We start from the raw sequence: 26,380 nt of genomic DNA on the forward strand, positions 1-26,380 counted from the left end.
TTACACATGGAGGTACGGCCATATCATGGCGTTCCATGAAGCAGACGATCGCGGCCACATCTTCGAACCATTCGGAAATATTGGCCATACATGAGGCCAGCCGCGAGTGTGTATGGTTGAGGTCGATGACCCAATATGTCCGATCAAATTGTGGGATGGCCGAGTGCAAAAAGCCGACCTGTTCACCAAATCACTTCCTACCTGCACGTTCAGGAAGCTCACGCATCAGATTGGGATGCGTAGACTGAAAGATCTTCAGTGATGTTCAGAACAGGGGGAGTATACGTGTTGTACTCTTTTTCTTTCACCATGCTTTTGTCGCAGTGGGTTTTCCTGGTAAGGTTTTAATGAGGCAACATCTAAAGCGTATTACAATCCATGTTTGGTTATGGCATCAAAGGGCGAGTGTTATAAATCATATTGTGGATGTCCATAACCGGAGAGAGAGAGAGAGAGAGAGAGAGAGAGAGAGAGAGAGAGAGAGAGAGAGAGAGAGAGAGAGAGAGAGAGAGAGAGAGAAGAGAGAGAGAGAGAGAGAGAGAGAGAGAGAGAGAGAGAGAGAGAGAGAGAGAGAGATTACTTTTTCCTTATATTTGTAAACTTTCCATATTTATCTCTTTCCTTTTATTTCTTTGTAATTCCCATATATAAAGACACCATATGTTTTAATTAGTTCCTAAGACACCATATGTTTTAATTAATGATAAGAAGTTACGGATTGTAATCCTTAAGTTTACAACAAGAATGTCTTATCCGAACCAACATTTTAAATAACATTTATTATCCCGGCAAGACTACTTAGATAAACATTAACTTCAAAGATTTATGATAGCTTTGGTTTAATTAACTTAAACCTTCAAAGAAAGCTTTTGAGCTGCAAGTGCTTCAGCCTCAAGGGTCGGCTCCCAGAGAAGTGTGGTCTCTGCCAAGAGTGAAGTCACAATGTATGGGTCCATGTTTGATGCTGGACGTCGATCTTCCAAGTAACCTATATATATCCAAAGGCACAACGATATATATTCGCTATATATAGCATAAAAAGAAAAAAAAGGGTTACCATTCCAGCAGAATCAATACCTTTTCCTTTCTTCTCGGTATCACGTCCCACACGAATTGAGCATCCACGGTTAGCCACGCCCTGAGAAGTTGAAGTTTAAAGAAAGTGAGCAGAGGGATAAAACAACTGGGACTTAAAAAGTGAAATATTTCACTCTTATTGCATATATGCATACCCATGAGAATTGGTCGATACTAGCTGTCTCGTGCTTTCCGGTCAACCTTCTCTCATTGCCTTCACCGTATGCACTGATGTGCTCCATGTGACGAAGCGAGAGGTTCAAGATGGCCTTTTTAATCACATCAAATCCTCCTTCCTCTCTCATGCTTTTAGTACTGTAATTGGTATGGCAACCAGCACCGTTCCAGTCACCCTCTATGGGTTTGGGATCAAGTGTTAAGACAACACCAGCTTGTTCTGTGATTCTCTACAAAATGGTAAACAAACAGTTAATATAACTTAACTCTTAGAGTCTCACCCACAAATCTCAACAAAAGAGACATTTGATTACCTCAAGAAGGTATCTTGCACACCAAACATGATCACCTGCTTCGATTCCTACACTCGGGCCAACTTGGAATTCCCACTGAACAAATATTTGATGGCAACATAATCAAACAAACATCAAGTTACAAAAAAAAAAAAAAAAAACATAATCAAACATAAAAATAAATAAATAATTATAGAATTATTATCAGAAGCTTCTTTGAGAAAAAAGAGACCTGTCCTGGCATAACTTCGCCATTAGTACCACTGATGTTAATTCCCGCATATAAACAAGCTTTGTAATGAGCATCTGAAATGTCACGTCCCCATGACTTTTCAGCTCCAACTCCACAGTAGTAAGGACCCTGACACCAACAAAAACTGTTGGTTACTTTACTTTTTGTAAACCAACACAAAACATACTTTTATAGCTTGACTTGGTTATCACCTGAGGACCAGGATACGCTCCAACGGGCCAACCCAAAGGCCAGTTTACGTTTGGCTGAAGTAAAGTGTACTCTTGTTCAATGCCAAACCTAAGATCATGAGAGAGTATTTAGACATATATAAGCACCAAATTCTAAGTAAATAGAATTGGAGGTAAGCCGATATATCTATATATATGAGAGTTTTGGGTTATGACAAACCATGGAATCTCTTCATTGACCTTCTTGTTGCTGAAAATCTCAGCAGCTCGGGCACGTTTGTTTGTTGGAATTGGCTCACCAGCTGGTGTGTAGGTATCACAAATAACCTTTACATAATAATAGCCCGATCCTTAGTGTGTGACCACAAAAAATGTTACTTATAGAATCAAACTCTATGATGCATACCAATATGTTATTGCCTCCACGGAAAGGATCTCTGAAGATAGCTTGCGGACTGAATACAAACATGAAACGAATGTATGATGAGATTGTGAAATTATATCATACGAAATTAGAAATGTCTAGTGCCTTGGGGAAGTATCTTACTATAAAATCACTTCACTATCTTCACCAGGTGCTTGTCCGGTGCTAGAACCATCATAATTCCACTTGGGAAGCTCAGAAGGATCTTCCACAGGCTTTTCAAGAGTCTACAATTTTCAAAGAAACCATCTATTAATATACTAGCATCATAAAGTCACTACAAAGTCTATTAGAGTATCATACCCTTGACTTGCTCCTAAGGTCAATTCCTGATCCTCCAATCCTATTTAAATAAAAGGACAAATCATTAGAAACCTCGTACCAGAAGTTTGATATGAGACGTTGAGAGGTATATATGTACCAAATGTACTCAGCGATGATGCGGTCAGTGAAAGGTTTGGTGTCTAAATTGAGAAGACTCTCAACTCTATTGATTGTACTGTTATCAGATTGGAGAGCCATCGCTTTAAAGCTTCTTAGTTTGCTGCTGTTCTGTTTCTTCTGTTTCAACATAACCGAGCTCCATAACTTTGAAGATGCAATGGGGCTCGGTTTAGTCAATTTCATTTGACATGTTGGAGAAGCTGCCAAGATTTGCGCCATTTTGTTTAAAGCTTGGATCCCTGATCAGAACAGAAAGTACTTAAACCCAAATTAAGAATCTACAACTTTATATGATACACTAGAGGGCATCAAGATTTGTGCTTCTTGTTCTGAAACATCCAGATTCTTGACCAAGACAGATTAAACTAAACCGAATTCACTAAAAGGTGACTGAATTTAACCAAATATATTTAAGTTAGAGGGAAAAGACAAAGATATCCAATTAAAATAACGAAAAAGTGTGATGATCCTTGTTGATAAGAGATCCAACTAAAATAACAAAAAATGTGATGATCCCTGTTGATATTAGTCCAAAAAGAAGAGAAGTATGGATTAATTAGTAAGTGGTGGACCCGAGATCTACTGGAAGCAACCTTTTGGAAGCTTAATCAGCAAAGAAAGACAGACTTCAACTTTTTATTACATTAGTTTCCTTGGAGATTCTCTAAGAAACAAATGGGTTTCCAAATCCAGTAACAAAATCGGATCAGATGCTGGAAAAGGTAAAAAGAGTATTGGGGAAAACGATGAAGTACCTGGGAACTTAAAGAAGACTTAACTCTGATTCAAGAGACTTGAGTGTTTGCAACAAATGGCAAAGAAAGAGTTGACAAATATAGAGAAGCGTTAGAATTTTTGAATATTTTCTTTCACAAAAATAAAAATAAAATAAATAGAATTTACTTTCTTATTTAAAGAGGGGACTGAGTGAAGTGGCTTTTGCCAAAGAGATAGGGGTGTGCTCTACGAGTGGTGCAAAAAAAATTCTATTTGGTAAATGCTTTGTCTTTGCAGATAAGGTGTCGTTGTGGTGCCTTTCAACTTCAGTATTCATACTTTTTTTGCCCTTTTCATTTTTTTTGCTTGAATAAGGTCTTCGTTTTTGGTTGGTGATACAGAGCACAAACCAGTCACACACTAAGATAAAGACGAGAATATTTAGGTTCGCAGACCGTCAAAGTTAATAATAAAATGAATAAAGAGAAAATAAAAAAGAAAATTTGAAGAATGAAAATAAATTTGTTTTTGACAAAATTTAAAAGTAAATGGTAACTATAAAAGAAATGAGTTTATAAAAATATAAAAATTAAATAAGAAACCAAAATACATCTTTTAAAATAATATTTTTTATAAAATATGTATCATTAAAATAACTTAATGATAAAAATAGTTTTAAATTTTTTTCATTGTTTCTCTTAATTTTTAAAAAGAAAAAATGTTCTATATTTCTTTTAGAGAAATTAATCGGAAGAATGAAAAGAAAAAAACGTGCATAAATATCAAATTAATTTCTTCCTAAACGGTGTAAACCTTGAGAAACATCATATTTCTCCTTGTTTTTGCTTCTAAATGTGTCACCACTTAAAACCTTACATTACAGTTGATAGCCTTGAATTCAAATCATAATAAATATTCAATTACGGATTTAAGAGATTTTATTGATAAACCTAGCTTAGTGATAACAAACTAATTAGGTCATCTGAAAATAGATGAACTCATTAGAATGATGAGTAAAATGTTAGAAAATTTAAATATATTATAGCTTGTGTTGAGATATTTGATAGACCATGGATTTTACACATTTTTAACCATCGTTTATGAATGTTTTAAGATATATTATTACTATATAGAGTCTATTTAGAGTAATTACAGATTCATGTACTATTTGCAAAGAAATGACGTATTTGGAGCTTTTTGGAGATCTTTTGAGCTTCGCTGGAAGTAAGAGATGGTCGACGGTCGCAATTCAGTATCGACCAACAGTTACCACCAAATATCGATCGATGTTGGGGTCCTAATATCGATCGATTATGAAACCATCCGAGAATTAATGACAAATTAGACAATTTCAAGTTTCACAAAAGTCCTAATAATTACATCATTAGTCCCTGGCCGCCTGTTAGGCTATTTATAAGGATTTTGTATCATTTTAGAGGCAGACTTGCCTAGAGACATTTTTAGACTTAGTTTGGAGGAGGCAAGAAGCCACCATTGAAAGAAGAGAGCTTAGGATTGGAGAGATAGACCATCTACTGCAAAACAGAGAAGATCTTGAACTCCCTTGTCTTCATTATTTCTGTTACTCTTACTATTTATTTTATCTAAGTATTATTCAGACCATCATAACCATGTGTTTCATGAATATGTCTGAGTAGTCCTTACTGTTAGATTTAGGTTTCTCAAATGGGTTGATAAATGTAATACTGACATAACAATTGCTAGGGTGTTTAGAAATATAGTTCCTTCATCTAGTTGTGCTGAAAGCTAAGTTTATGATTGATTACCCTTTAGACTTAGATCTTAGGATTAATTGGGATCAAGCTATTGCTTGATCCAATACCTGAAAATAACTAGTATGATCTAACTGACTAAATACAGACGAGATTTGGTCTAGTGAGTTAGAGAATACAAATCAAACTTGTCCGTAAAGCTTTCTGAAAGAAGTATCGATCGACGCAGCGATAGCCCTGTCGATCGATATTTCGAAAGGTGTATCGATCGATATTCACAAAGAATTGTCGATCGACACTTTCTCGTGATTAAAATACAAGAATTGAGATCCGAACCTCTTATTTGAGAGAGTATTTCACTGTATGAGCCTCTTATTACCCTAAGGGATTCGATCCCTAAGTACTACATCCGAACCTCTTATTTGAGAGAGTAATTCACTCCTTAGGGTAATTTGAGTGATATCAAATTTGGCGCCGTTGCCAGGGACTCTTTCTTATTACTTTTAGATTACGTTTAAAATTTAATCTAGATTTTGTTACTAAATTTGTTAAAAGTTTTCTCTCTTTTCCGGCTGACACAGGAGCTTCAAGATGGAAAACATGGATTTCGGCCGGACATCGATCGACGAAGTGAGATCAATATCGAGCGACAAGTCGACAGAAATATAGGTCGAAGACGCACATCGAACATCGATCGACAACACCCCGCCGGAAGCAGGTAAGTATTCTCTTACCGATGATGCTAATGAGAGAGTAGTCCTAGGAGAACCTAAAAGTCAACTAAGCAACGCAAATAACCAAATTATGAATGAACAGGGGACTGAAATCCCTGTTCAAATTAAATCTATCTCAGAAAAAGATAATGAATAGAAATTGCCTTTGCAAGACTACTTAAACCCTGGAAGACCCTATTCCAATAGGTCCGCAATTAGACTACCAAAAGATGATACCAAGAAATTCGGGATCAGTCCCAAATACTTAATTATGGTACGTCAAAACCCTTTCCGTGGGACCGTCTCAGAGCGACTGCACGATCACATCGAGTATCTAGAAGAATTAATGGATGATAAATACAATCGTTGTAAACTCTTCCCATTTTTCTTAGAAGGCGACGCCAGAAAATGGCTTGACCAAATACCAACAGGATCTTTGACTTGTTGGAAGGAGATAAGGAGTGCCTTTATCAATCAATTCTTCGATGAGGCGCAATATTGGGATGTAAGGAAGAAAATCTCCACATTCCGTCAAGGTCCACGGGAATCGTTCAGAAACGCTTGGGAGAGATTTAAGAGCTATCAACTTGAATGCCCTCACCATGGCTATTCAGAGCCACAACTAATTAATACCTTTTAGGGAGGTATTAATCTTCATTACCAAATTACGCTTGACACAGCCAGTGAAGGGAACTTCAGTACCAGGAACCTTGAAGAAGCAAAGTGTTTGATCAAAAATATAGCTACGGGTAGATCCTACGAAATGATGGACGTAGAGTTAGGAAGGAAAGCTGACCCAGTTGATGAGTCACCTTTACCTGACATTAAAGAACATCTAGATTCATCCCATTTTGCTTTTAAGGGACATAACCAATTTGGGATTTACCAAATTGATGATGATACCCTATCTGAGCTAGAACAGCAAATAGTTTCGTAGATAGCCAAACCTTGGAAAATAAGTATCTTAACCCCGATAGCTTTACCCAAAATTATGATGCTACTGTTGGATCACGCCGAGGCAGAGCGAAATTTAGGTTAAACCAAGCTTTCACGGGAAATCGCAAATTGGCCACTGACATGAATGGAAAGATAGAATTAATCTTCAGTGAGCTGACGATGAAGTTCGACACTTTGAGTGAACACATTAAGAGACTGGACAGTCGGGTCGCGGAAAATGCAACCGCCATCAAAAGAGAGACATGACGTCTCCCTGGGCGGACTGACGCGAACCCGAAACGTCAAGTTAATGCCGTGTTATTGAGAAGCGGAAAACGCCTCATTCCGAGCACAATAGAAATCAACAACACAGAGAAACATGCTGTAGTTGAGGAAGCCGGTGAAAATAGGTCTCGCCCTATAATCCTCGATGATCCCAACACCAAGTCAGAAATACCTCGAGAGAGAGAGCGACCCAACACTGAGAAAGAGGCCATCGAACTCGAGGAGGAAGAAGGAGAATTAGAAGAAGATGTCGAAATCGATCGACAAGAAAGAACAAACATTGATCGATAAACCACGGTGAATATTGATCGACACTCTAGAAACAATGTCGATCAACTCTCGACTCCTGCTGAACCAGCCATAGAAAGAGTGTATAGGACTCTACCACCTTTCCCTCCTAACAAAACACAGACTAAGCGAGAGCTAGATAAAGCAATTTGCAAGAAAGCATTCGATAAGATCATGTTGGAAATGCCATTGAGTGATGCAATAAAAGTATCACCTTCAATAAAAAAATATGGAAAAGATATGGTATCCAACAGTTTTCCAGCCGCTGAGCGCAGCGTCATGATGGTTTCAGAGGAAGTAAGTGCAATAATCCAAGGTGAGATCCCGATCAAGAGACCCGATCCGGGCAGTTTTGTTTTGGATTGCAATATACGGAACAAAAATTTTCCTCCATCCCTTTGTGACTTAGGTTCTAACATGAACCTCATGCCACATTCTGTAGCAATATCCCTAGGATACGACAAGTGCAAACCTACCAAAATAACTTTGGTTCTGGCCGATAGATCCGTTAGATTACCTGAGGGAGTGCTTGACGACGTGCCAATAAGAATTAATGGCTGTCACGTTCCAACGGATTTCGTGGTACTGAAATACCAGAATGAACCAAAGGACCCCCTTATTTTGGGTAGACCATTCCTAGCTACTGCAGGTGCGATAATCGATGTCAAAGAGGGTAGGATATGTCTAAACATTGGAAGCATTCCGATGACTTTCGACATGGATAACCTGATAAGACGACCCTTGATCGATAAACAGACTTCCTACGTGGACGATATCTGTGAATTGGCTGAAGAATCTTTCATAAACCTGTGCTCAAACGACCCCCTGGAGAAAGTACTCACAACTGGTGAAGACGAAACATTTAGTGTCGACAGTAGAGATGAAGAATACACACGATTAATGGACGCGAGCATGGAAACAACAAGCATTGATGACATAGAGGATGACGCTTCAGAAATCAACGTCGATCGATATTTACTAAAAGCTGTCGATCGACAACCATCCCCCTTGAAGGAATGGGATCCCGAAAAGGCACCAAAGATTGAGTTAAAACAGCTGCCCGCTGGACTCAAATATGCTTTTCTCTATAAAGATTCATACCCAGTAATCGTGAACGCCAACCTCACAAACGGAGAACTTGCATTGTTATTAAATAAACTACGCAAATACAGGAAAGCCCTCGGGTACTCTCTCGAAGATATTCTTGGCATTACTCCAGATCTGTGCATGCACCGGATTCACCTAGAAGACGGTTCGAAATCGTTAGTGGAACACAAAAGGCGACTGAACCCAAACTTGAAAGAAGTTGTTAAAAAGGAAATAATTAAACTTCTAGATGCTGGAGTCATTTACCCGATTTCGGATAGTAATTGGGTTAGCCCTGTGCATGTTGTACCAAAAAAGGGAGGAATCACTGTGGTGAAGACTGACAAAGACGAACTCATTCCCACGAGAACCGTCACTGGACATCGAATGTGTATCGATTATAGAAAGCTAAACTCTGCTACTAGAAAAGATCACTTTCCTTTACCTTTCATTGCTCAAATGCTGGAAAGATTGGCAAATCACCAATACTACTGTTTTCTTGACGATCAAGAAAAGATCACCTTTACATGCCCTTACGGAACATTCGCATACCGCAGAATGCCATTCGGTCTTTGTAATGCCCCTGCCACTTTCCAACGGTGCATGATGTCAATTTTTACTGATATGATAGAAGGCTTCCAAGTCTTCATGGACGATTTCTCAGTATATGGATCCAGCTTCAAAAATTGTCTCGATAACCTATGTAAAGTTTTGGCAAGATGCAAAGAAAAGAATATCATTCTAAATTGGAAAAAATGCCACTTTATGGTTAACGATGGAATCATCTTAGGACATAAAGTGTCTTCTGCTGGTATAGAAGTAGATCGGGCAAAGATTGAGGTAATGACCGGCCTGCCGGTACCCACAAACGTGAAAGATGTGAGAAGTTTTCTCGGGCATGCCGGATTTTACAAGAGGTTCATACAAAATCTTAGCAAAATCGCTAGACCTCTCACCTCCCTCCTCTGTAAAGAAGTTAAATTCGACTTCACACCAGAATGCGTAAAGTCTTTTGAGGAAATAAAGAAAGCCTTGATAACCGCCCCATCGTACAAGCACCTGACTGGAATCTTCCTTTCGAAATCATGTGCGATGCGAGCGATTTCGCTGTAGGAGCAGTTATGGGCCAAAGGAAAGACAAAAAGCTACATGCAGTCTATTATGCCAGTCGAACTCTCAATGAAGCACAAAGAAATTACGCAACGACAGAAAAAGAACTGCTAGCCGTGGTTTATGCATTCGAAAAATTCCATCAATACCTGGCCGGTTCGTGAGTCATCGTCCACACTGACCACGCTGCAATTAAATACTTGATGCAAAAGAAAGACGCAAAACTACGACTCCTGCGATGGATCCTTCTACTTCAAGAATTCGACATCGAGATCAAAGATAAAAAAGGAGTAGAAAACAGAGTTGCAGATCATCTTTCCCGGATAAGAATAGAAAACGGCGTCCCTATCGATGATTTCTTACCAACTGAAAACGTTTACCAAACGAAATCATTCATCGGGAATGTATGTCTCACTTCCGAGGATCTATAGATCGATGATAACGATGAAATGTCGATCGATTACGACAATACCGAGTCGATCGACGACAACGATAGTATGTCGATCGACGCTTCCGATATTCAGAGCAAAGATACTGATCCCAAAACCCTCACGTTCGATATAAAAGTTAACGTCGCGCACAACAAGCTGTACCCTGACCGTGATTCCCCCGTGGATGAAAGTCTGCATCGAGGAGTGCATGTAGTCAGACAAGGTTCAAAGGACAGACCTTGGTACGCTGATATAGTAAACTATTTAGCGGCCGACATAGAACCCGAAGAGTTGAGAGGGTACACAAGGAAGAAATTTTTACGAGAAGTTAGGAGATATCACTGGGACGAACCATATCTCTACAAACATTGCTCTGACGGGATGTATAGACGCTGCATCGCCGAAACTGAAATACACGATATTTTATTGCAATGCCATGGATCCGATTATGCTGGGCATTTTGCAACCTTTAAAACGGTATCAAAAATTCTTCAAGCAGGATTCTGGTGGCCAACCATGTTTCGCGATGCTCATGCATTCATAGCACAATGCGACAGATGCCAACGAAGAGGAAAAATCAGTAAAAGACACGAAATGGAACATAAACCTATTCAAGAGGTAGAAGTCTTTGACTGTTGGGGAATAGATTTTATGGGACCTTTCCCTTCTTTGTACGGAAATAAATACATCCTAGTTGCTGTTGACTATGTGTCAAAGTGGGTTGAAGCGGTAGCTTCCCCAACAAATGATGCATCTGTAGTTATTAAGCTTTTCAAAAGCATTATCTTCCCGAGATTCGGAATACCCCGAATAGTCATAAGTGACAGTGGTTCCCATTTCATCAACAAAGATTTTGAAGGACTACTCCGTAAGAACGGAGTACATCATAGAGTTGCTACACCCTACCACCCGCAGACGAGTGGGCAGGTAGAAGTCTCAAATCGACAGATCAAAGAAAACTTAGAAAAGACCGTGGGCACATCCAGAAAAGATTGGTCTAGAAAATTGGACAATGCACTCTGGGCCTACCGGAATGCCTTCAAAACCCCTTTAGGAACCACCCCATGTCACCTGCTATATGGAAAATGATGTCAATTACCAATTAAGCTGGAACACAAAGCAGCCTGGGCCATTAAATTATTAAATTTCGACATCAAACCAGCTGCCGAAAGAAGGCTCATACAGCTTAACGAACTGGACGAGATTAGACATTTAGCCTATGATAGTTCAATGATATACAAAGAGAAAACGAAAGCATATCGTGATAAAAAGATCATTTCCAGACACTTCGAACCAAATGATCAAGTATTACTGTATAACTCTCGGCTAACGCTGTTTCCCGGAAAACTCCGATCTCGTTGGTCTGGTCCTTTTACTGTTGTGAATGCCAATCCCTATGGAGCCATTATGCTCACAAATAATAAAGGAGACGAATTCACCGTAAATGGCCAATGAGTAAAGCACTATTGGGCTAAACCGCCAAATATCGAGCCCATAAACTTAGGCCCCCTTCCAGATAATTAGAAAATTTGAATATCGAGTCAAGCTAAAGGACTTAAAATAAGCGCTGAATGGGAGGGCAACCCATTTTTAATTATAGCATTTTTAGAATTTTTAGGACTTAAAAAAAATATATATATGAACAGACACGGGGTCACTTAAGTCGACACTTAAGTCGACATTCACACAAACCCGAAAACCATACGAAAACATTCTCATCTCTTTTCTCTCTTGTTTTTCACCCAAATCCTACGATCCTTGCGCTCAATCCACTCAAATTTCAACCCTCTCTCCGTTTAGATCACTTAACTCACGCATCAGCCTGGTATGAACATGAAATTTTCTAAATTTTCGTTCTTCCTAGGGTTGAAATAGAAATCGGATTTGAACTGAGATTTTAGAGCTTATATCGATCGATTTGTGTTTAAGGAACAATATAATAAGGAATACCGATCGATTTAACGGATTTTCTGTACCATGCAAATCGAATTGCATAATTGGGTTTTTGCAGGTTTTCACGCATGAGATATCGATCGATAAATATCGGTTTTATAGATCGATTTTCTCAACGGCCTGTCGATCGACATCGAGACATCTCTGTTGACCGACAAAGATGATTAAACCATCGAACTTCACTAATCTATTCTTGTTTGTGAACTTTTTTTACAGACTGACGAGAGTCGCACGAAGAGGAGATTCGACACCCACAGCACAGCTCATGTCCGTGACAGAGACCCTTGGCCGAGACAGCCCAAGGATGGACCTATTCCACTCTTTGACCACTTCGCGGACACGCAAAAAGCGGTGAAGAGCTTAGCATGCCGCAGCCGTTCGATCGAGGAGGCCTGGGACGACAGCATATTCTACAATGCGTGGGTGCAGGTTTCCATAGAACCGATGCGGTTCGTCGATCCAGACGTGGTCCGAGCATTGGGCATCCGATCGGACCTCGAGGACTTGTTCGTGGAGTTGGGTATGGGAAACTTTGCTACTCACCCACAGGTTCTCTACCCGGAGCTGGTCCGTCAGTTCATGGCCACCGTGAACGTCTACTATGCCAATGAGAGGGCAAAGAAGGCTAGCGAGGGTGTCCTAACCTTTTTCATCTGCGGCATTCGCTACAGAGTCCCTCTATTGACACTCTGCACTATCTACGGGTTCGAGACCGAGCGCCAGCATGCCATCGTACCCGACTTTCCAAGGATAGGGACATTTTGGAGCCACATAGCCACCGGCTTCTTCGACGCCGCCAAGACCGTTCAGTTGGACATTCGTCACCCAACTATGTGCTACTTCATGAAGGCCCTTGCCAGCACCTTGCTGTGCAAGATGGAACCTAGTAAGGTTCGAGTCCAGGAGCTCACTCTGGTTTACTACGCGGTCAGGAGTTTGGTTCACATGGAGGACATCGAGGAGCCCGCGGACGACGCTTGGCCAAACCTTGGAGCCATATTTGCTGAGCATTTGGCCAAGCTCAAGATGAAGTCTTTCCAGTCAAAGGGAAAGAAGAGGGAGACTGTTGGGAGCCTACTTACTCCGATCTTCGTCCATTGCGGAGTCCCTCTAGACGACGCTGAGATGGATGACAAGATCGTCTACATGGATGCAGCGCACCTCATGAGCGCACAGTGGCTCAAAGACGACCGCGACTGGTGCTTCAGGGATGAGGACGGCATACACTTGGTGAGGCTCCCACTTCAGTTACTTATGGACTTTTCCCATGGCCTTAGCAGCATTCAGTTCCGACCTGACGCTCGTCTTGTCCGAGCCCCTGCAGCCCAGCCGTGCCGCTACACGGTCCAGCGCCCTGGCGGACCTCAGCCGCTTCAGCCCGAGGACGCACTACCGCCATTCCCTCCAATGCCAGACATGTCTACACGTCCTGAGGGAGACTTCCAGCGCGTCGTAGTCGATGCTCTCACTGCCATCTGGGCTAGAGTATCGAGATGTTGCTGTTCGAGCAGGAGGAGTGTGTGTGCCAGCTCACCATTGGCAGCAAGACCATCACGCCAGCGCAGAGGTACCTCCAGCGATGAGACGACTGATGAGGACTAGTCCTCATATTTCTATCCCTTAGTATTTACTTTTGAACTTATTATTCTATGTTATGACTGGAGTTTATTTATTTTGCTGACCTTGCATGTGTTTGGATTGTCTAGCAGAGCTAACCTAGCTGACTGATACTTATGGGTTAGACACACTGACACGATGCAGCTAGCGCAGAATTTTTCTGTTCTAGCGTTATCGATCGACGACGAGGTCCTTACGTCGATCGACATAAATGCGCTTATGTTGATCGATCGAGAGTAGTATATATCGATCGACACTGGAGACAGATGGGTACGAACATTCTTTTCTCTTGTCTAACATTTTAACTTAATAGTTATTATTAACTTTCTAACCAACCAACCTTAGACTGAATATCACTGGGGACAGTGAAGTTTAAGTCTGGGGGATGTACTTACTGATATTAATTTCTTCATTAATTTTTAAATATTTTCAAAAAAAAAAAATTTACTGAGTCAAGAAGGGAATAATGATCTTATTAGATTTTTACTTGTTATCTAACCACTCTTTTAGCACCATTTTAAACTTTCTGATTACACATAGTCCTAAAGATATTAAAGTGGATCAACCTGTCAACTGTCCACACTTGCTGAGATTGTTTGAAGGAACCAAAGCTGACCTCCAACACTAAACTTGACACAACTGCTTGTCTTGGGGCTTGGTATACATGGGATCAGATTCTTCAAACAAGTCTGGAAAGTAAAGTCTTGTGTAGATTTATCACATTTTTTCTCTCTATTTCGACCCTAGATTAATAGGTAGATTGAAAATATATATATATATATATATATATATATATATATTAATTTTATTAATTAGGTGTTAGTTAGGTGGAATCTGAACAGGACTTGGTGGCTACAACCATTAAGGCTTGCTTCATAAGGATTCCAACAAAAAGAATTCGAACGGGACTTGGTGGCGGCAATCATCAAGGTTCGATTCATATGACTTGGATATAGGTCAAAAAGAAGTGAACAGGACTTAATGGCAACCACCATTAAGGCTTGATTCATGGAAGCATGTCCAATCTTGGTCAATGAACCTGCAATAAGCAGACTTTGACTAAAGAGAGAAATTAGAAGAGAGAAAAGATAGGAACTAACTTTTACCTGCAGATCCATATACTTGTTTGAGAATCCTTGCATTTTGTGATCGATAATCCCAAGGTAAAGCTTACACTTTTATTTATGCAAAGAAATGAGGTTGGTAGAGGGGAATGTCAGACAAGATTTCTTTAAGTTGCTGGCTAGATGAATTTGGTTGCCAAGCTAGGATATGGTATAAAGTGCTTTTGTGATTAGGATTTTTTTTTAGATATGGATTACAATATTGTAGAGGTGATAATTCTGAGTTTTAGATCATGTGAGTTCCTGATGTTTTCAAACCTCTCTCAGAGAGACTGCTCTGTTGAGTTTTGCTTGAGAACAAGCAAAAGAGTAAGTCTGGGGGAGTTGATAGACCATGGATATTACCCATTTTTAACCATGGTTTATGAATGTTTTAAGATATATTATTACTATATAGAGTCTATTTAGAGTAATTATAGGTCTATGTACTATTTGCAAGGAAATGATGTATTTGGAGCTTTTTGGAGATCTTTTGAGCTTCGGTAGAAGCAAGAGATGGTCGACGGTCGCAATTCAGTATCGACCGACAGTTACCACCAAACATCGATCGATGTTGGGGTCCTCACATCGATCGATTATGAAGCCATCCGAGAATTAATAACAAATTAGAAGATTTCAAGTTTCACAAAAGTCTTAATAATTACATCATTAGTCATTGGCCGCCTGTTAGGCTATTTATTAGGGTTTTGTATCATTTTAGAGGCAGACTTGCCTAGAGACCTTTTTAGACCTAGTTTGGAGGAGGCAAGAAGCCACCATTGAAAGAAAATAGCTTAGGATTGGAGAGATAGATCATCTACTGCAAAACATAGAAGATCTTGAACTCCCTTGTTTTCATTATTTCTGTTGCTTTTACTATTTATTTTACCTAAGTATTATTTAGACCATCATAACCATGTGTTTCATGAATATGTCTGAGTAGTCCTTACTGTTAGATTTAGGTTTCTCAAATAGTTTGATAAATGTAATACTGACATAACAATTGCTAGGGTGCTTAGAAATATAGTTCTTTCATCTACTTGTGCTTAAAGCTAAGTTTAGGATTGATCACCCTTTAGACTTAGATCTTAGGATTAATTGGGATCAAGCCATTGCTTGACCCAATACCTAAAAATAACTAGTATGATCTAACTGACTAGATACAGACGAGAGTTGGTCTAGTGAGTTAGAGAATACAGATCAAACTTGTCCGTAAACCTTTCTGGAAGAAGTATCGATCGACGCAGCGATAGCCCTGTCGATCAATATTTCGAAAGGTGTATCGATCGATATTCACAAAGAATTATCGATCGACACTTTCTCGTGATTAAAATACGAGAGTTGAGATCCGAGATCCAGATTAGACAATCAAATAGATTGTATCTTCGTTTGAATTCAAGAACAATTAATATTAATAAACTCCAAATTTCTCAAGTTAAGTTTTACTTATCATACCTGAGATTATACCTGAATCTAGCTACTTCAACCAACTGTTAACAACCTCAAAACAATCAATCCAGCAAATAAATTTGCTCACCAATCCATTTACTGCTTTTAAAACTCATAAACCATTTAATCTAGATTTATTTAAAGACCATAATCTACTGTGTAATCCTAGAGTCTCTGTGGATTCGATCCCTAAGTACTACATCCGAACTTCTTTTTTGAGAGAGTAATTCACTCCTTAGAGTAATTTGAGTGATATCAATATTTAATTAGTTAAAATTTGATATTTAACACTAAAACGAATATAAATTAGATTTTTTTTTGATGACCCTAATATCCGGAGCCTCGAGAGGATCCGACTAGCGCCAATGACCGTCCACCGGAGCTTAGCCGGGTAGCCCGCCGAGGCATCCATGAGGACTGGTGATCACCCCATGCAAATTCCACCAGTAGCCACACGTTAACAGACTTCTCCGTATTGAACCCGAAGGTCTCTCAAGATAATCACCCCAAAATATAAATTAGATTTTGATGGGTAATCTACCTAACATCCCATGATTATATCAGCTTTTTTATCACCAAACTAAACAAAATTTATTTTTTTGTTTATTAATTTGTATTATAGTTTAAAACTAAAAGCAACATAACTGTATGTTTTTTTTTTCAAAAAAACATCATAATTGTATGTTTGTAGAAGCATAGAAAAAAGGTAAGAGATATTTACAATTCTGTGAAAATTTGCCGTCTAGAGTAATAAATTATATAACACGATGTGCCTAGTATAAAGGAATAAATTATAACACAATGTCCTCTGTCTCATGTTTCATTTCCGAACAGTGTTTTCCGATCTTGCCAGTATTGCTGCTTCATCTTGGCTTTTACTTTCAACTTAGGATTCCTAATCTCTTTCTACTTGGCGATACATTTATTTTTCTTCTCCATCAAATGTCGAGATTTTTTTTTTTTTGAAAAAATGTTAAATTAGATTCAAAAGAAAAATGTCCTTTGTTACAGCAATAAGCTACTATTGTTTCTAACTTTGTTTAAAAAAAGGGAAATCAGCTAAGTTTGGACCGTTTCAATCCAGTTTTGGAAAACCTTGTCAAGTCTCTTGTCTAAAGGTCCGAGAGACATGATTCTGTTCTTGATGAGTCTATCAATTATCCGAAAGTGAACCTCAGGGGGCCGCGGGTGCTGTCCATGTCACTGTGAGTTTCGTTCCCGCCAAATCATGTAGATTGTTGCCTGGAAGGCGTATCGAGCAAGAAAGCTCCTGGTTTTAGTAAGGTTTGACTTCGAAATGAAGCGCACAACATCATTCCATGTTCCTGAGTAATCCACCCCCATAATGAGATTCATCAACTTGCTCCATACTAACGAAGAATAATCGCAGTAAAAAAAGAGGTGGTCGCGAGTTTTCAGCTACTGTGAACGCAGTACACAGTTCGCATCAAACCATGTATTCCAAACTACCATTCGATCACCCGTGAGCCGATTACGAATGGCTAGCAAGGTACATAATCGATGTTTCGGCGTAGCATGTATGAACCAGATACCCTTGTGCCAAGCAACAACCTCCCTTGTATTTCTAATGTTATTCCAAGTATCTCGAGTGAAAAACTGAGCTTTGTAGACATCTTGTTTCCCCTTCCAGAGAACAACATCCCCCGCGTCTGATTGAGGAATCGACTGGAGTTGTTGTTCGATGTTGATAAGACCCTCAACCCGATGATTTCTTCTTCTTATCTTCGTCAGTGCCATATGCACCGTATTATGCTGCCTTATCCTTGTGTCTATCTGACCGCGAGGTCCACACATATCCATCAAACAGCCTAAAGAAGACCACTGATCATACCAGAAAGAAGTATTTACTCCATTGTGCACCTCAACTCTGCAGAATTGTCGTGCCAGCCCTCGAATCTTCAGAATTTTTTGCCACATCCATGAGCCTTTTTGATCATTGTCTTTCGCAGACCAAATGGATTCATTCTTGAGGATGGTGGAGTTAATCCAGCTAACCCAGAGTGACGATTTATTAGATTAATCTCCAGAACAGCTTGAGGACGGTGACATTATTCATGTCAGTTAAAGAGCGGAGTCCAAGTCTTCCTTCTTCTCTAGGGCGACACACTTCTTCCCAAGACAAGTTTGCTTTCTGTGGGTTAAGGTCGCTTCCTGACCATAGAAACGCTGAGCAAAGCTTATCAATTTCTCGGATACACGCCTTCGGGAGTCGAAACGCTGATAACCAGAAACTGGAGATGCTCCAAAGAACTGAGCTAAGAAGCTCGAGTCTACCAGCATAAGATAAATAACAGTTCTTCCAGGATCATATACGTTGTCTGATTGTCTCGAGGAGAGGTTTGTAATCATTGCTGCTCATACTTTTGGTGGTCAGAGGCAAACCCAAATAGCGGCCCGGGAGTTGGTATGCTGTAAATTTGAATTTTGTCTCCATCTCCAGTTGGATATCCTCTCTTACTCCTCCCAGATACATAGTCAACTTTTCCATGCTGATTCTCAGGCCTGAGTATTTGGCAAATTTATCAAAAACATCAACAATGCCTTCCATGGAATGCATCTTCCCATCTGTAACCACCATGAGATCATCTGCGAATGTCAGGTGGGTCAGTCCAAGGTTTTTGCAACGAGGGTGATAACCAAATCTTTGTGTGCTTGCCGCCTTGTCCAAGAGTTTGGAGAGAACATCCATGACAATAACAAACAGATACGGGGAGAGTGAACAACCTTGTCGAAGTCCTCTCTTACTTTGAAAATAACCAGCCAGCTCTCCATTAATCTGAACCGAGAAAGATGGAGTACATATACATAATGAGATCTAGTGTATGAACTGCAGAGGGAAGTTCATTGCACTGAGGGTATTAAGGAGAAAAGGCCATTGCACAGAGTCAAATGCCTTCGAAATATCAATCTTGATAGCGCACCGAGATGATATGTACTCCTTATGATAATCTTTGACGATTTCAGTAGCAAGTAAGAGATTTTCTATCAAGAGTCTCTCACTTACAAACGCTGACTGGTTTGCTGAGATAAACTGCGGAAGGATCCGTTTAACTTTGTTAGCTATAAGCTTTGAGATGACCTTGTATAAAACGTTGCAGCAAGATATCAGCATGTAATCTTTCATCTTTGTAGCATCAGTTCTTTTCGGAATCAATGCTAAAATAGTTGAGTTAACGCCCTTTGGGAGGAAAACTTTCTCAAAAAATGCCTGAATTGCCACAACAAACTCATAACCGATAATATCCCATGTTGCTTTATAAAACTCTGCATTAAATCCATCCAGGCCTGGCGACTTATTACTTGGCATTGCAAACAACACTGCTTTAATTTCCTCATGCGTTACACGCTGTATCAGAGACTGTGCATCCTGGTTTGAGCATCGAAAAGAAAGAAGGTCCTGCAGTTGCGTTACATCCATTCCTGTGTAATCTTCAGGTTGGTATTGGAGAAATTCTCGAAAAATCCTTCAGCTTCCTCCTTTATACCAATTTCATCAGTCACCACCCTTCCATCTCTGCAGCGAATCTCCCTGATACCATTTACTGCCTCCCGGGTAACAATGGCTCTATGGTAGGTTTTATTGTTCTGATCCCCAATATTCAACCAGTGTAGTTTTGACCTCTGCTTGAGAAAACTTTCTTCTAATCTCGCAACTTTTTCCTATCTTGTGCATGCTTCACTTTCCAATTCTTGATTCTGAGGCAATGGAGATTTATGGTTCCTTTCCTGTTTTTCACAAAGATCATCATGAGCCTCTTTTGATTTCCTTATCAAATTCCCCATTCTTTCTTTGGCCAGGTTTCTGATTACTGGTTTTAATCCCTTGAGTTTTTTTGAGAAACGAAATAATGAGGATGTTGAGAGGAAAATTTGCTCTGTTTCCGACCAGAACTCTTTTACCTTAGGTAGGAACTCTTCGAGGGTAGTAACTGCATTTAAAAATTTAAATGGCTTACATTTTTTGTGATTATCCGATGTTGTGATCTTGATATGACATCTCAAGTGATCCGAACAACCACCAGCTTTGAAAACGGAGTAAGCCTGTGAGTACTTCTGATTCCATACATCGTTACCCAATCCAGTTTCTTTGATATAAGATCATCCCCTCTTTTATTACTCCACGTAAAGAGGGGGCCATGGTAGGCCATATCTGTTAAGGAGCAGTGGTTGACCATGTCTTGAAATCCTCTCATTCCCATGGATACTGCTGGGGAGCTATCAAAATTAGAGTGCTCATTCATATCCAAAGTTTCATTAAAATCTCCCAATATCATCCAAGTCTTAGTGCCAATAATCGGAGAGTTGTGATGGTCACACAAGTCCATCCATACTTCCTTTCTTTCCTCCACTGAAACTGCCTTTCCTCTACCCACTTCTTTATTACGGAATGTCTTAAAGATTTATTTAAACCGCGGACATTCCAAAAGAAGCACGACATAATCAATGTTTTTTGGAGGTACATTTTTGATATTACGTGTATACGCACTCCAATTAACCTAATGTGCACACTACCACAACCGGATGGTATGTCGATGTAGCACTTTAGGATCGAATCCGGAGAGACCAACGATTACACTTTATCTTTATTGGATCAATACTTAGCTAAAACAAAATAGGGGTTTTAAGATTTGAGGGTTTTGTGACAAGCAAGTAACAAGATTAATTAAAGGTTTTTAGATGATTAAAAGAGCTAAGTTCAGGGTGATTCATCGGGATACTTAGGATCATAAGCCACACAACTATTCGGGAAGCAATACAAGCCAATCTAGAACTTGAACAACAAGATTAGATAAACCCACTGTCGTGGTGTCTACCAATTTATCAAGCAATCCTAATGCCTAAACTGTCGTTTGGATTAGAGAATGATGACAAGCATTAAGTTTGGATTCAATTGGTTCACAATTTGCCTTAACACCAGCTTTCGTTGGCTAAGGACAAATCGCCTATCTATGCTTTTTCTAGCAATCTAAAACACTTTTGATGATTAGATTAAACCTATGATCAGATGATAAATGGCCAGTTTAACACAAGCATTAAGATTAGCAATAGACAGAGATATCAAGGAATAACAATCCTATTTGTGTCTAGCTCATTGATCCATGATCCCTAACACCCTAAACCTAACAAGCGACTACTCAGCCATGAACAAAGAAATCACAGAGACAATATATGAAGAAAACATGCTGAATCAATATATAAATAAGATAGGGTTCAGGAATCTTCTCAAGGTGAGAGAGATGAAGTCTTTTCCCTTTCAAGATAGCAAATCTTCAAGTACAAAAGTCTCCAATGGTTTCTTGTGTAAAAACTAGCGTAGAAAAATATAGAAAAACAGAAAAAGAAGTTATATAGAAGCCACAGACGGTTGGGAGAAAAAGGGGAAGCCCTAGGTAAAATACTGAAATAATTGGAAACTTCCTTAAAAATCTCTGCCGCTGGAACATGCACTCGGGTTGCTCCGCTCGACTGTTCTGCGTGAAAATCACCAAATTGCACTGTTTTCTGCCTCTTTTGTTCCAGCTGGTCCATCTCCCATCCAATGCAACTCCAGACCTGTAATGACTCGAAAAAGACTGGGAAGACTCGATAAAGACATGAAAACCAATTAGAAAACATATATACAAGATGCCAAAAACACCATATATCAGTTTTCTGCTTGTGCCTGAAGGTTTTGGATCCCTTGTAGACACTGCAAATTGAGAGCTAGCACGTTGTGTTGCCCTCGCTGATCGAGATGGTTTCTTAACCTTTTCCTCCTGATTTTTAGGCTCTGAGTTCTCATCATCTCCCTGCAGTATTTCACCCTCCTATGTAGCTTCAGTGATGCTAACCGTAGCCGAATATCCGTCTTTCTCATCTGAAACCGAAAACAAATTTTGCTCGTCTTCTTCTCCTTCGAGCAAGTGGAAACGTGATGGAGAAATTACTGTCTCCGTCTCCTGTTTCTTTCTCAGTAGATCTACCAACCTTTCCCGGTGAGACGGTCAACCAAGTCTCAGTCTCCAAACGAATTCATGCCTCAACAATTGCTGTGTTCTCTGCATTTTCAGCAACTTCCTCAGAGATGATAACATAGGCTCTCTCTGCTTCCTTCTCCGTTTCTTTCTCTGCATCTACAACTTCCATAGAAAGAATTTCCTCAGGGATTGTCACGCCAACATCTTCCTTAGTTGAAGACCCCACATCCACCACATTGTTCTGATCCTGAGACGCCGCAACATTCTCTTGTATTTTTTTAACCTCTGGTTCCTTCCATTCTTTTTTAGAGCAGTCACTATCCTTATGTCCCCATTTCGTGCACAACGAGCACTTAGTGGGAGTCCATGGATAGGAGAACTCTATATAAGCAATGGTCCCAGACCTGGAACAGAACTTATAAGTCTTGGGAAGTGGTTTTGTCATGTTCGCATTAACAAAGACCTTAGCCTCCTCAAAATTTGAGCATAACTCTGTTTCCGGATGCAGCCTAACTGGCTTCCCGACGGAGCTGGCGATGAATCCAAGACCCTCACAAGAGTACATCCAGTGGGGAACATTCTTCAGAGTTACCCACATGGGCACAATCTTGACCTCGTTCTCTTCATTCTCTTTATCTGTCAATGGAGCCCATTTAGAGAGAATCATTGGAATACCCGCTATATTCCACATACCTCGTCGCAGAATGCGAGACCTGGTTTGAGAGTCACAGATTATAAACTTCACCGTTCTTTCGTTCACAGCAAACACATCAATCTTAATGTTTTTATTTCCCAAAGGCCATATCTTATTGACAATGATATGGATTTTTTCCACATGAGGGGCGGGGTCGAGAAATTTTACTTCAAGGAAATCCTCCCACAAAGGGACTGCGTTGATAAGAAGTTCATCTGGTATCTCCACCATCTGAGTTCCATCTACATCTTCAACCTTAACCTCGTGATTCACCAGCACATGCTTCTGTTGAACCGCTTTCACATATGATTTATCCCCAAACTGCTTTGCCTGACTTGTGTTATCTCCCGTGACCCTCGGAGGAGGATCCTCCAGTGCCGGAGCCGCCATTAAGCTCGCCCCGTAGCCGTCACGCTTAGAAATCTTTGAAACCCTAAGATCGACTTCAGAATCACCTCCAGAGCTATTTTAGGAAAGTCTTCTTTCTTTCTTTTCTTCAAATGTCGAGATTAAGTCTTCATCTCCTCCTGACTAACAGCAGAAATCTCCGTGTTCATTTTTTTCCGAAAGGTCACCTGCAACGAGAGATAAATCGGGCCCATAAATAAATGTAACCCACTAAGATAATAAGGAAACATGAAACATTTTTTTACCTAGAAAATATTACCCTGTACGACTCAGCCGAAGCTAGAAAGATCATGTTCTGGCAAAAACTATTTTTCTAAAAGGATCAACTTAGTGTTTAAATTGAACAACACTTTAACCTGGCCCTCTGAAGTTTTTTGAGAAATTATGGTATTCAGGCTTGAGATCTTCGACTTCTTCCTCTCTGAAGCGAGAGGATCCTGGTCACCGGAAGCTTTGCGCTTGGTACAAGCAGAACTCTTTGTGATTAGCACATCATCATCAGGGGCAGCATGGCTATATTCCACCTTCTTCGTTGATATCGCTTACATTGCCCTCTTGTATTCTGCCAAAGCTTTAGCTCTAGTTGTTCTTGACATGTTCCCTGAAAACGTACCAAAATAAGAAGCGAAAGGAGCCAACACATCAGAAGTAAGAGGATCATGAAACTGGAACTTACCCCAAAGACTGCTGCATTCCAATGCCTCCTTGCTAATTAAGAAAGGAACTTGACGTTGCTCGATATGGAACTTTAAGACCTTCTCCACTGTCCTTTTACCCGCCAAAGAAGTAGGAAGAGACACGTTTGCAAAAGAAAATACGCAAGATTAATTCAATGAAAACCATAAAACTTCACGAGACCAGAAGGACACCTTACCAGTAAAATGCTAAAAGGTGGAAAAACCAGGAAATGTCATAAACGCGAATATTTCAGTCAACAAAGACCCTTTAAACCTACCAGCAAAAGACCATGCGCCAAAAGACAGATTTTTTTAGTCATTGTAACACGAATCACAGATCATGAGTCCCTCAAGATCATACGATCTCATACAGCTCCGAGCTAAACCATCTAAGGGATAACAATTTCATTTGACTCCTTGCAATAAGGCATTTACTTCTGGGTTTCTAAGCGTTCCAGGCCGAAACAACCTCGTAAGAACCTAAGAAGCGAAGTTTTGCACCTTTTACTTATAGACCTGTTGAGAAGGTATAACTATGGTCGACCAAAGTGCACATGTTATCTTTCGACTTCACCCATGAAATCGAATGATAAGGGGAAAATTATTGGGGATAATAAATCTAGGAATTCATTTCTCCTACTTAAGAGCATGATGCCAGCCCTCTTCTCCTGCCAAGACGATTTTTGGCTCCTGAGCCGGGTTTTCCTCCCGCATCCTGGTAAAATGAAAAATTGATGCTAAAGAGAAATATTTCCACATTTCAGGATATGGAAGGATCTAACCTAATTCTATACCTATAAAAAGGGATCCCAAACTCTGGAACAAGGGATCGACTATTTAAGGTTTCGACTACAGAGTTAGGCGGCTAGAACTATGGTTTATTAACAATCATATTGTAGTCTCGACTCTCTTGATCAATAAACTTATATTTGATCATTGAATCTTGTCTTCTATTACTTACTTCATATCTTCGTACTATCACGAAGAATCTTGCACATATTTACTCAACAATTATTAATGAATGGATATATTTCATTTAGGCTAATTAGAAGTTATTGGTGCTTGGAAAATATAAACATGAACTCCCAACGGAACTAAATATTTCATTTGATTTTTTAAATTTTCAGGTATGCTTCACGAATGAGGCTTGAGGTGAAGTGCTTTGGCCAATGCATAAGTTAGTTTTGCAATTAACTATTTTGTGAGTTTTTCTTAGCACATTTCACGTGAATTATGCTAATTTTATTTTATAAACAGAAAATCTTGAGTAGATTACAGTCAAGTGTACATTAAATTAAAGTTAATTTTCAGTTTGACCAAAAAATTATAAAATTTGTCTTTTCATAGGAAACTTCATGTGATATCTGTTGTGAAGAGACTTCACATAAAATCTTTCTAAATGTTACATGAAGTCTTTGAGTGTCACATGAAGTGTACTCAAATCGGCTTTGCAATTGACAGAAATGTTAAAACATTAAATAAAAAAATAAATCAACTAGAAGACTTCGGGTGAAATATTTTATTTTCAAAAATCGAACAGACTTCACCTAAACTCTGAAGTTTCATATTTTCAAAAATTGAACAAACTTCACCCAAAGTATGCTTTTAATTTATTCAGAGATTTTGGTATAACCCTTAGGTTTTGCTCATCTTGATCTTTGTAAGGCTAGCTTAGACCAAGTAATCGGTTCTTTCTTTTGATGCATCTGGATCAATTTATGCACTTGGAGCTTTATGGCTTGCTAAAGTATGACTGGATAGTGAGATGGCTCATTTTTTTTGGAATGATTATTTGGGCTAAATGAATGTTTGATTGATTTACTTTTCTTGGTACAATTGTTATACTGTAGATAAGTGAGACGCATGTGAATACATTTGCGTAGGGTCCATTACAACTTTTCTAATTTTTAAGCCTACATTAAGGTCCGAAATTTCTCAAATTTATTTATCCTTTCTTTATAGAAACATGCCCCAAATTTTTCTTTTTTTCATTAAAGAAAAAATGTCCTGATATTTTTCACCTTAGGGCCCAAATTACCATTGAGACGGGACAACCACTTTCACTAAATAAATATGTTTCTTATACTTATTTTGTGGATACATGAAAGGATCAAACATGTGAGAGTAAATCGCTTGATCGCGGGACTAAGATAGAAAGGAAGGGTGGTGGATTTAGGTGGGTTAGGTCAAGTATGAACATGTAATAACTTATTAGCGAACTAATGTGTTTCTTATACTTATTTTGTGGATACATAAAAGGATCAAACATGTAAGAGTAAATCGCTTGATCGCAGGACTAAGACTTAGATAGAAAGGAAGGGTGGTGGATTTAATTAGGTCAAGTATGAACATGTAATAACTTAT

At 39.4% G+C, this 26,380-nt stretch overlaps 1 protein-coding gene across 1 annotated transcript; it reads right to left on the reverse strand.

Moving 5' to 3' along the window:
• Positions 1 to 663: 663 nt before the first annotated feature.
• On the reverse strand, positions 664 to 3,669 carry LOC106361531 (glutamine synthetase, chloroplastic-like). Its single transcript, NM_001316139.1, is given in 12 exon segments — positions 664 to 988; positions 1,078 to 1,138; positions 1,233 to 1,484; positions 1,569 to 1,643; positions 1,780 to 1,908; positions 1,992 to 2,079; positions 2,191 to 2,297; positions 2,377 to 2,425; positions 2,518 to 2,621; positions 2,698 to 2,737; positions 2,816 to 3,077; positions 3,594 to 3,669. Coding segments are annotated over 11 exon segments (1,287 nt in total). The 5' UTR covers positions 3,058 to 3,077; positions 3,594 to 3,669; the 3' UTR covers positions 664 to 848.
• Between the last annotated feature and the right edge of the window lie 22,711 nt (positions 3,670 to 26,380).

This window comes from Brassica napus, chromosome C8 (genome assembly GCF_020379485.1).
Source record: "Brassica napus cultivar Da-Ae chromosome C8, Da-Ae, whole genome shotgun sequence".
NCBI lineage: Eukaryota > Viridiplantae > Streptophyta > Magnoliopsida > Brassicales > Brassicaceae > Brassica > Brassica napus.